The 12,601-nt window shown below is 41.1% G+C and overlaps 1 protein-coding gene across 1 annotated transcript; it reads left to right on the forward strand.

Moving 5' to 3' along the window:
- On the forward strand, positions 1-3,562 carry LOC115823860 (intelectin-like). The gene is made up of 6 exons (XM_030787883.1): positions 1-211; positions 322-569; positions 701-859; positions 2,797-2,917; positions 3,194-3,297; positions 3,410-3,562. The coding sequence occupies exons 1-6, from the start codon at positions 1-3 to the stop codon at positions 3,560-3,562; spliced, it is 996 nt and encodes a 331-aa protein (XP_030643743.1).
- Positions 3,563-12,601: the final 9,039 nt, after the last annotated feature.

A 12,601-nucleotide genomic window follows, 5' to 3' on the forward strand; every position in this document is an offset into this window, starting at 1 on the left:
ATGACCTGCGATAACACTTACCAGAGCAATGTGAGTTTCCCGCATTCTGTTAATACAGTGGGAGCAATGTACGTGATCCAGGAAGCAGAGACACCATGTATTAGTGTCAGTGTCCCCAACACAAATCGGGAAGTGGAGAAACTTCTTGACAGGATGAAATATGTGGCACGAAGTTGTAAGGAAATTCGAGATAAGTACGGGGTGTATGAAGGTAAGTCTACTCTGTCTGGTGCTTTGTGTTCACAAAAGCTATTCAGCCAGTGAATTTTTATTGTGTCGAGAGTTGAAATTCTTACGACTACGCTAATTTTATGTTCTTAGATGGGTTGTATTATCTGATGACGGCAACTGGGGTTGTGTATCAGACCTTCTGTGACATGACCACTGCTGGTGGAGGCTGGACTCTGGTGGCCAGTGTTCATGAGAACAACATGTACGGAAAATGCACTGTGGGCGATCGCTGGTCGAGTCAACAAGGCAGCAACCCCAACCAGCCTGACGGAGAGGGAACATGGGCCAACACCGTCACTTTTGGAACTCCAGAGGCTGCTACTAGTGATGACTATAAGGTCCAGTGCCATTATTACACCCTTGCCAAAAGGCATCACTTAATTTCACACAAATATGACAGTAAATTGAAGGAAATGAGTTAAATCAGCAGGTTGTTAACTCAGGATCCTCCTCTTGGTGCCTTTTCCAGAACCCTGGGTACTATGACATCATAGGACAGGATGTGTCTGTGTGGCATGTTCCTAACAACATTCAGCTGCAGCACTGGACCATCGCTGCCATCCTGCGTTACCACACTGAGACAAGCTTCCTCACACTCTATGGAGGAAATCTCTTCCACCTGTTCAAGGTTGAGCACACACACCCAAACATGTACATAAACATATAGACCTCCAAACATATATGCAAAGATACACACCTTCATATATGTTTATAAACTAACAGATAAACCTCTCTACATACGCGCAAATATAAACACCCCCAAACAAAACATAAACATAAGTACTTCCAACCATGTACACACATGCTGTTAGCCTATGCATGCACAAAACATACTGCAGAGCTATGCCATTATCAGAGTCTTGGGGGAGAGATCATTTAGTAATTTGTTTGTGAAGGATGATATATTACACTACGCTGGCAAATAAAAAATTAAAAATGAAAAACACTGAAGATAACAAATGTTTATGACCCCAGTAATGACAGCGCACATTGTTATCATGACATTTTTCCCCCAAAACAAAGTAATCATCCTATAGCTCTGTGATTGGTGTTGATACACATATAAATACATACACACTCTGTCGATATACCTGCATCCTGGATTGACTTTCTGTCCAATGAATAACCTCAGGTTCCTGAAATCTCACTATCAACCAGGGCTTCAAACCAGAATTTTTTTTTTTCTATCAGTTTGTTCCGAGCAGAATCGGTATTTTAAATTTTCCGGTTTTGCGTTCCACCTTAAAATTATCATTCCCAAACCGAATAAAATCAAATGAAATACTAGTTAATAATTTTCTATGTAGGGCTGTGTGACATGACGATATGTATCTTTCAGGTGGTATAAAAATGTCCAAAGATAGATATTTTACTCTATAGTCTCCATCGCTAAAGTCACAGAACATTACAAAAACACATTGCATCACTAACTAGGAGCACTGTAGACCAATCTGTCCTCAGGCCGAAATCCACATTGGCTTCCCGGGGGTTCGCGCTCGTTGTTCATCGCAAACGTTTAAATGGCAAAAATGAGAAACTATGTCATTTTAACGTCGCAGTTAACAACCTTGCTAACAGGGTATGCGGGAAACATTATGTTTAGCCTAACTGGAGCTAGCTAGCTATTTCCACCCTTAGTCTATTAAACACTGATGAAGTTGATGTCTAAGACCCACAGTTTATAAGGTGCATGGCATAATATTTACCCCCTCTAGTTGCAGAGAACACACCACATTTCACTTTCATTGCCTGCCACTGGTAAATCTATGTCGTCTATAGACTCTATCCAAAGACATGCGTGACATTCAGAGGAAGACAGGAGGTAAACTCTGCACCAAAGTTATTGCAAGAAAAAATGCATAAGAGAACGAAAAAATAACGTCATTAAATGGTTACCACTATTTCAAATAAATGTCTCTGCTCCAGAACATTAAAAAACAAAGTTTCTGGTTTCGTTTTTGTTCCTAGCGAAATATAGATTGTTTCTGGCTTTCATATTCGTTCCTTGAACCGGTTCAAAGCCTTGCTGTTAACACTCCCTTCGTCACATTCTCTACTACCACTACTCTTAATAATAAATTCCTACCAGTCCTCTTGGAGATCCAGGATCATGCAAAGGATATGTCCACTTCCAAGCGTTGTGTTTCAGGCATGCATCCTGGGTATTTATTCAGTTCTGGGGAATGGCTGCAACTGAAGCAAACCGAACCTTACTGAGACCACATATGCACAAAAAATGCTGACGAATCGCTCGGAGTTTGTTTTGAGGGCTGAAAGGGACCAAGTGTGAAAACACCCTAAAACTTCAGGTTGTAGAAACTGAAACTGTGGACTTTAATTCATCCAGTTACTGCAAAATCTTTCTCTCTCCTTTCTTTCTTTCTTTCTTTCTTTCTTTCTTTCTTTCTTTCTTTCTTTAATCAGGGTAGAACATGTCATTTTATAGGTTTTTCTATGTTGACACAAACAAAATTCTCAAAGACAGGCCTGCATACCACACTGATATCAGTTTTCAGAATATTTATGAAGTAAAATTTAGGAATGTTTTGTGCTGTGCTTTTCCAGAGATACCCAGTAAGATTTGGGGCAGGAGTGTGTCACACCAACAGAGGACCAGCCATTCCTGTGGTGTATGATTATGGGAATGAAGCTTCCACAAGCAACCTCTATGGACCAAACCCCAGAGGTATTCACACACTTTACCAGAACGCAGGTCAAAATTCATAATACAACAGAAATGAGTGGTGTGATGAGGAATTTAGCAGACTCTGATCATAATTCATATGTCTCTATATTAATAAATGAAGACATGACTGACAGTCAGTTTAATTACATTTAGGAAGTTGGAAACAGTAGTCATGTAAAAGAAAATGATGGACAAAGCATAGAGTAGGTGATGTTCTGGATTTGACTGGGAGACTGTGATGTATAGTTAATACTGATTCATTCTTTCCTGTTTCAGGAGAGTTTGAGCCTGGCTTTATCACTTTCAGAGTCTTTAATAATGAAAGAGCTGCTATGGCCATCTGCTCTGGAGTCAAACCAACGGGTTGCCACAGTGAGCATGTAAGATAAGTCTGTGGTGAAATAAAAACAACTATACCTACTCTGCTCTGCTATAGTCTATCATACGTTTTAATATAACACTGTATTTGAATATATATGATATGTTTTACAGTACTGCATTGGTGGAGGTGGCCACTTCCCTGAGGGGGCACCAAGACAGTGTGGGGACTTCACAGGCTTTGACTGGGATGGTTATGGGACACATGTAGGATGGAGTGCATCCCGAGAAATGACTGAAGCCGCTGTGCTGCTCTTCTATCGCTAACGTCATAATCATCTCAGGCTCACCCTGTCCTCAAGGATTGGGCGTTAATTGGCCACTTGGTCATTTTTCCTCTTTTATCTCTCTACGATTTACTCATCAAAATGCAAACAGACAAAGCATTTACAATGTATAAAAAGTATGGGGTCATTCATATGAATCAAAAGGTTAGAATATTGTAAAACCCTAATCAGTGCGCTCAGATATGCAATGATAAGTGCAACTCTGAAGCTCTTGCTGTTTTTGATTTTCTTAGAGGATTTGTGTTAAGTGAACAATACATCATAATCACATTGATGGTATTTCCTGTCTGTTGGTACATTGTCCTCAGTAAAGGTGACGGTGGTATTTTTAAGTCTTTCTGTCTTTAATATGTCGGCACCAACTGCTCAGCTCATAAGTGTATTACTGCAATTTGTACATTTGATAGCACTGATATACATATGAGGCCTTCCCATTCTGCAGTCTAACATCCGATTGGACATGTCATGTTTCAAAATAAAAGGTCGTATTGATGAATGTTAGTTGATTTGAGTTAAGCTGTAATCTGGAGAAACTTAAAGACAAAATAATGTACATGCTGAATCATGAATAGGACTGAGAATGTACATGAATATTTAATTTAAGCAGTGTTTGTGTGTCATTAGGTCATTTTTACTGGCACTTTTCTCTCAGTGAAAGAAATATGTATGCAAGTCAAGACATGACAAATTCTCTCATGATTCATATAAAACAAGTCATTCATGATTCAGAACCAGCCCTAACATACAGAGCTTTATTCCATTTTTTTTTTTACAAAGGGACATGGACTAATATAAAAATCTAATAAATTGCTTTGGTGCCACAGTGAAAAGTGTTTTCGTTATTTAATCTGACAGGACTCATTATATTACAGGAAAGTGTGAGGAGTCTGAGTGCTGCTCCCTCTGGTCTTTTTCATTTCAAGAGAAAGAGCAGGAGATCAGGTAGAGAAGAACACAGTAGTGTGAGTAAGGCATGATAGGGTGTCAGAGATGTTATGTGGTAGGAGAGGAGGAAACAGGATGAAAACAGTCTGGACTGAGATTGTCTTGTGTGTCAGGATGGCAATGCCGAGGAACCTAGTGGGTGAGAGGGAGCACAAGCCTGTATTAGCGAGTTCGGGTAGCTGGGTGCAGTGAAGTATTTATCACATGCGTGACTGCTGACACAATGGTGGGTGATACAACTAGGAGGAAGTTGGTGGGAATGGGTTCCAGTGGGCATGTAGTAGGATGACTACATGTAAAGAGCTTAGATACCTCACTCTCAGTGAGGGGGGTGAATGAGGGAAGTGAGGCGCCATTGACCAGGGGAGACAGAGAGGGACATGTAGTAGGACTGCTACATGTCTGGGTTGCAGGTGCCAGGCTGACCAGGGAGAGTGATGCGCCCTTAGCCAGGGGAGACTGGTTGTCTCCGATTGGTTCAGAGAATTGGCTTCTGATGGCTGCCACTTTTTCAGTAAAGAAAGAGGCAAAGGTATCCGCTGAGAGGTTAGTGTCTGGTAAAGAAAGAGGCAAAGGTATCCGCTGAGAGGTTAGTGTCTGGTAAAGAAAGAGGCAAAGGTATCCTCTGAGAGGTTAGTGTCTGGTAAAGAAAGAGGCAAAGGTATCTGCTGAGAGGTTAGTGTCTGGTGGAGGTGGTGGTGGCTTGAGTAATGTATTGAAGGTGGAAAATAATTTCCGAGTGTCTGAGGTACTGCTGATCTTATCGTTATAAAAAGTAGTTTTCGCAGCACTGATGATGGATGAGAGAGAAGATAGGAGAGATTGATAAGCCACAAGATCAGTGGGGTTGCTGGATTTATGCCATTTTTTCAGGTCCAATTCTTTGCCAGCTTTGTGAGTAGGAGGGCTGCAAACCCTTTTCAGGTCAAATGAGGATATTAGGGACAGAAAGTCAGCAGAGTTCGGATTGTCTAAGTGGATGTTCATATCACCTAGGATAAGCAGCGGACAGCCATGTTCGGGAATAGAAGACAACAGTGTGTCTAGCTCAAAATTCAAGAGTTTATTTGTCTCATGCTTAACTGTACAATAGCAATGAAATGAATTGCAACAACTCCAACACCTGTGTAAATGTACAGCTATAGTGCAAACATAAAGCTAGAATACATACTGGGAAGTAAAAGAAAATCAATATAAAACAGTTTGCATTGAAGGCGCTGCAAAAGATGCATTGTGCATAAAAGTGCAGGACCTGCAGATGCCTTGTGTAGATGTCCTGGAGGCAGTGATGCGTTCGGCACACCGGATCACTCTGTGTGGGAGGTTTCCTTTCCAGAGAGCTGCAATTGCCGTACCAGGCGGTGATGCTTCCAGAGAGCACATACTCTGCTGTGGAGGAGTAGAAGGATCTCTGTGGTGCTGTAGAGATCTTGAATTTCCTCCGCTGTCTGAGATGGTACAAGCACTGCCTTGCCTTCTTCACCAGAGTTGTGGATATGTGTAGTCCATGTCAGGTCCTCAGAGATGTGAACTCCGAGGTACCTATAGCTGCTCACTTTCTCCACAAGGGTCCTGTAGATCCTGAGTGGTGTGTAATGGATCCTCTGCTTCTCCCTCCTGAAGTCTACCACCATCTCTTCGGTCTTGGAGACATTCAGGTCCAAGTTGTTGTCCCTACACCATTATGACAGCACCGCCACCACATTCAGACAGGCTGTCTCCTTGTTGTTGGAGATCAGACCTACCACCACTGTGTCATCCGTGAATTTCACAGCGATGTTGGTGCTGTGTGTGGCTATGCAGTCATAGGTGTAAACGGAGTAGAGCAGAGGACGCAGCATTTCCACTTTTTTTAGTAAAAGGCCGTCTCACATATAAGACATTCACCATTAGTCTTTAAAATTGTAAAAATAAATTTGGACTTCCCCCTCTTCTCCCCCTAATGAAAGTTGTAGGTTTTTGATCTCTTCAAACTTGTTCCTGCACTGCCCACATTAGACAGCTCTGTTACAATCTTTGTAGGTTCTAGTGTATTTACCCTAGTCGAGTAACCCACTGACTGAATTGGCCTTCATGCTTTTACAGTAATATGAATGATTAACAAAAGATAGCAGCATGCCACGTCCGTAACCATACACTCCCAGGCAAAATAAGGAAAGTGACTGGAAAAATGAAACACTTTCTAATGTAACTTGTTCACTTATACTGAACACTATCAGTCTCTTAAAATGACTCTTAAAGTGCAAACTAACACCATACCACTCTTGCAAGTTAACTACTTTTTAAGATTAAAAACTGTAGAAGGGTAAAAACATGCCAGGCAGACACTGGTATAATGTAATTGACACAGCTACAACTAATAAAATTGACAATGCGAGTGTTAGATTTACAGTAGGGTAAATTCAGCTATATTCGGACAGTTTTTGTAATTCTGTCCCAATTTACCTGATGTCCCAATTTACCTGAATTCACCCTAGGTATGCGACTGGTCAAGCACTGACAATAGTCAATAGTATTGGCGGCGCCAAGGTGGTAAGTGGCCCCCAAATCAAATTCTGCTTAGGGCCCCATAAATGCTTGGGCCGGCCCTGGGGCTAAGCCCCCAATGTTTCAAGATCCTAACAACGCCTCTGCTCAAGAACATCGTCTCAGTCAAGAGCAGATTCTCCTGAAATTAGGAAAGGAGTGTCAGCAGTGATTGAGGGGGTACTGTGTAAAGTCATCTATTTAAATAAAGAAAAGAAGTGTAAGGAGGTTAGGCAAGACTCTGGAAAACATAAGAATTTCCATCAGATTTTAAAATACATTTTCAGGTAATGGGAGAGCCTGGAGATTCACTGTAAAGTGAGTAGCATGGTGGGGTGGCTTTTGTGAACAATTTGTCTGACTGGTGAAGACCTGTCTGAGAAAGATGCTTGAGAGGGCTTTACCAAATGTTGAGCAGCTATGTGCCATTGTTTCACTGAGGTGGCAATTATACTAAATTCTTGGCCTCTTATCTTTGCTGCCTGCTCATGTCTTAGTTGGAAAATTGAACAAAAACAGCGTGTGTTGTATATATTTGTCGATATTAACTTGAGTTTTTAATTTAAAAATAGTTACATGTTAACATTTTCATTTCCCATATGTGAATGCAATTTTTTCTTTGAACAATCATTCCGATTCAAAAGTCTTGAGCATTTAAGTCTTTATTATGTATGTTTCCCAGGAGGTCTGAGCCCAACTCAGTTGGAGCTAGCTCTAGCAGGACCCCAAACCAAAAATGGCATTAAATGTATACCATGTACACTTATTGCATCATATAGCCTTGGCTTCACAATGCAATTAAGGCTGAAATGAGAATAGGAATTCAAGCTACAAGAAGTATGTGTTTTTCCAGTTACTGTATACTTCCACAATTTTACCACTAATTTAATAATGCATGCAAGTTGTTTAACACTTTAACTTTGTTGTATAAGAACTTTTTGTAATAGACGTATATGCATATTGTATATGTATACTGTATATACTACAGTACTGCAGTGGGGGAAGAGGCCACTTCCCAGAGGGAGAACCAGTACAGTGTGGGGACTTCACTATTTTCAACTGGGATACCCAAGCGGGAGGCAGCGGTACAAATGCATCTAGCACGATTACTGAAGCAGCCTTGCTAATCCTCTGAGTTTCTGGGCATGTATGTTCATATTTTCTTCATCTTGTCTTTGCCACTTACTGTCTTACATATATATGCTGACTCATGCTAAGTACAAAAGAGACTTTGGTGCTTAGCATGACTTAGAATGGTGACAATCATGGTGTTGCTTCTAAATTAACCTTTTTTTACTCCTTTATTTGTTTGTTTTGAAGAAGTATGTACGCTTCATGATTTTTTTTTTTTAATTCTTAGGACTTTATGGACTTCTTCTCAATTCATGGTGTGTTGCAACAAGCCCACAGGGCATGCGGAGACTGCAGTTGTAATGTGAGTACTACTTCTTAATTTCATTCTCAAATCTTCCTGTGTGCTATACCCAGCACTTCAGGCACATTAATTGTGCTTCACTGATGCGAGTATCAGCCAGTTGTTGCGAGTTTCGGGGCACGTCACGCACACAAAGTCAAATCTTTTATTTTGCTTATCTGGAGGGTGTACTCATCTTGATGCAATCAATCCTGACGCGTGAACAGCTGCGTTCCATTAAGCTCATACAGTATCAACAGAAACTGCTGCTGAAGCATCGGCGTAAATGTCAGCCCCCGTATGAAACCCTCCTAGTGTGAGGACCAGCAAGTCTACCTGTGTGAGTTCACCGAGCAAGGCTATGGACAAAGCAAACCGTCTTATTTGCCCAAGCACTTGTATACTGACTGTACTCAGCACTACAAAGTGTGCGCTTTCACTCCGTTCATGTTGTCTCCGGTATATGCAAAAGGCATCACTATGGCAAAAGGCAAAGAAATCTGGCTAACATCCCTTCTTTGCAACACTCCTCGCCCACATGTCCCTCCTTCTCTGTTGGGTTGTGGAACTGCCAATCAGCAGTAAACAAAGCTGATTTCATTAATGCACATGCTAACCTGCTATCACTTGCGCTACTAGCTCTCACTGAGACCTGGATCAAACCAGAAAACACTGCTGCCCCAGCTGGACTTTCCACTCACGACTTCTTTTACTAAAACCTGTGTAATTTTCATTGACTAAAACTAAATTAAAACTAATAATGATCAAATGACTAAAATATGACAAAAAAGACTATGTATTTCATTCAAAAGACTAAAACTAAGAGTCTTGTTGCTCCTGGACTGAAACTTGGTCCAAGCCCATGTCTGTTTGATGATGTGTTTACATTGGACACATTTTGTCACTTGGCCTCCACCCATCAGGCCTCCACCCATCAGATGCCAATCCAACCAAGCATCTGTGGGATGACATATAACAGGCCAACAGTACTTCAGGTTCACTATCAGTCAGTTCACAAAGGATCTGTGCAGGGCTCTGGGGGTCCCAGGCAAAAGGGACCCGGCTGGCCACCCCCCATCAGGAACCCATTGCTTGTTAAGTGGATATGGGCAAAGAAAACACTTAATCAGTATTTAAAATATTCCCCTTCTGACTACCTTCTCAAGCTTTTGGATACATTTAGTATTATGGAGTAGCTATAAATATGCACAGTTCGGAGTGTCTACCTGTCATATTTGGTATTTTAAAACGCGACTCAACCTAACTGGGGAGCCAAGACCAACCTGTCCTTTATAGCCACATCATCATCCCAATATTACATAGTACTTCTGACCATTATACAGCCATTTTACAGTTTGTCTTAAAAACAAATTCATTGATATAAAAACTGTTTGGTTTCCAAACTCAAATCCCATAGCTTCTAGAACCTTCTATAATATAAAACTGACAATGTGAACACAATAAATTATATACTATAAATAATGTTATAGGCAGTTTAATCTGGTTACCTATATGCTCCAACATACTTAACAGTCTTGTTCCCTCCTTTCTGTTCTTCTCTTTTCTTTTGCTTTGTTAAGCAAAATGCCCCTGACTAGAATGATTTTTCTAGATCATTCCAGATTTTCAGTTTAATGCTCACATGGAAAAGACTGATTTTATGTGTATTTAAGTTTGTGTTTTATGGTTTAATCCAGGGTTTCTCAACCTTTTTTGCTGGCTGAACCCCTACAGTCCAAATTATTTTCCTCAAATCCCATCTTGAGCTTGTCACTTAGTAAATTTGATTCGGCATTGACGTTTCTGTCACCATTTCATGAGCCCCCTACTGTACAGCCACGAATCCATGCTGGTTCTCAAACCTCCAGCTGAAAATCCCTGGTTTATTTTAGCATTGCAAAAGTAATGGATTTTGGTATAGATTGCTGTAGGCTAACTTATCTCTCATCTGTATCTGCTAAGATTATTCAAAAATCGCAAACGGATCAGTTAATAAAGCACTTTTCCTGTTGGACAACTGGCTCAAATTGTCTGCCGCAATTCAAAGTCAAGTTTAGTTCTTCCACTTGCAAGCAACAGTGCAAGAAAGAGATCAAACAACTCTTTCATTCCCAAGAGCCAGAAATTCACCCCATAACCACCAAACCCCAAACGGCAGGGTACTTGTTGCTTAAGTCAACCCTACTACACATTGAGGTGAAAGCCCAATGTTGGAAAAGGAGACATAATTTGAAATTAAATAAGACATTTGACTTATTAAAACTTTAATGTTTTAGACTCTGAAAAAAAGGTTAAGGTAATATTATTAATCTACCCTAACATCTGATGAGAGAATTCTGGAAGTTAACGTTGCTCTGTAAGATTTAGATGAATAAATTTAACTCATCCTACCTGGCTTTGATTCATAGAATGGTATCGCCAGGGACAACATCATAACCAGGAAAATCCAATGCATCCTCTCTTAAAAGAGAGTAGATGAAGTGAAAGACTGAATCAGTTAAGGGAACGGCACTCGTATCGCTTAGGTCCCACTTGACTGATCGCTATCAGTTTGTCGATGTAAATGGTGACTTCTCTACACATGCTGAGGTAAAGTTTCGTGTTCCGCAAGGTTCTGTTTTAGGCCCACTGCTTTTCTCTTTATATATGCTACCACAAGGTGATATTATTCGTAAACACGGTATTAGCCTCCACTGCTATGCTGATGACACACAGTTGTATGTCTCAGCGAAGCCAGACGAGAGACACCAGCTTACTAAAATTGGGGTATGTGTAAAGGATATTAGGCACTGGATGCTTACTAACTTCCTCTTACTCAACTCTGAAAAGACAGAAGTACTAGGACCACATGCAGCTAGGAGTAAGCTTTCTGATCACGTAGTAACTCTGGATGGCCTTTCTTTTTCATCATGTGTAGCAGTAAAACACCTTGGTGTAATTATTGACTCCAGTCTTTTATTTGAAGCTCATGTAGATAACATTACCAGGATAGCCTTCTTTCATCTTAGAAATATTAACAGGATAAGAAATGCATTGTCATTTCACGATGCAGAAAAACTAGTTCATGCTTTCATTACCTCTAGGTTAGACTATTGTAATGCCTTACTGTCTGGATGTTCTAATAGGTGTATAAATAAGCTGCAGTTAGTCCAGAATGCAGCAGCCAGAGTTCTTACTAGAACCAAAAGATATGACCACATCACCCCTATCTTATCCACACTGCACTGGCTCCCGGTTAAATCTCACATTGTTTATAAAATCTTACTGTTAACCTATAAAGCACTAAATGGTCTTGCGCCACAGTACCTGAGCAAACTCCTGGTCTTTTATGATCCACCACACCTACTTAGATCTAAAGGTGCAGGCCATTTGCTGGTACATCAAATTGTGAAAATTACAGCAGGGGGCAGAGCCTTCTCTTACAGAGCCCCACAGTTATGGAATAGCCTCCCAATTAGTGGTCAAGACTCAGACACAGTCTCTATGTTTAAGTCAAGGCTGAAAGCGTATCTGTTTAGCCAAGCTTTTTGCCAATAGCTCTTTACTAGGTAAAGGAGCAGATCTGGTGAGTCCTCGGGCATAGAGTGTTTGGTTAACTGGGATGTTTGGATGCTGTCGCGCCCCCCCCCCCCCCTCCTATAATACATTCACTCAGGTTTGTAGACAGTGGAGTAGGTGGACGCCTTGTGTCCCAGGGTGCCCTCATGTCCGTATTATCTTCTAGCTCTCCCTTTTAACTATGCTGTAATTGCTAGTCTTGCCGGTGTCCCTGCCTGCACTCAGCACACAATGTACATTGTCCCATAACCATTATGTGGAAATGAACATATCTAACAATATCTCCCTCTCTCTCTCTCTCTCTCTCTCTCTCTCTGTCGTGCCACACATGCTACTCCTGAGATACCAGTGATCCTGACTCCTCCTGCCCTCTGGACCAATCCATCCTGGTGTTATCATCTTTCATCCCCCTGTCAGCCTCCTGTCAGCATCGCCATACCCTGTGTTTGTAATCTGATTGTATTTACTTGAAATTGTAATTGCCCGCTGGGTCAGCACCTATTGCACACCTGTCTGGCCAAGAAGGGGTTTCCTCTCTCTGTGGTCCTTTTCAAGATTTTTCCCATTTTTCCCTGT

This window comes from Chanos chanos, chromosome 11 (genome assembly GCF_902362185.1).
Source record: "Chanos chanos chromosome 11, fChaCha1.1, whole genome shotgun sequence".
NCBI lineage: Eukaryota > Metazoa > Chordata > Actinopteri > Gonorynchiformes > Chanidae > Chanos > Chanos chanos.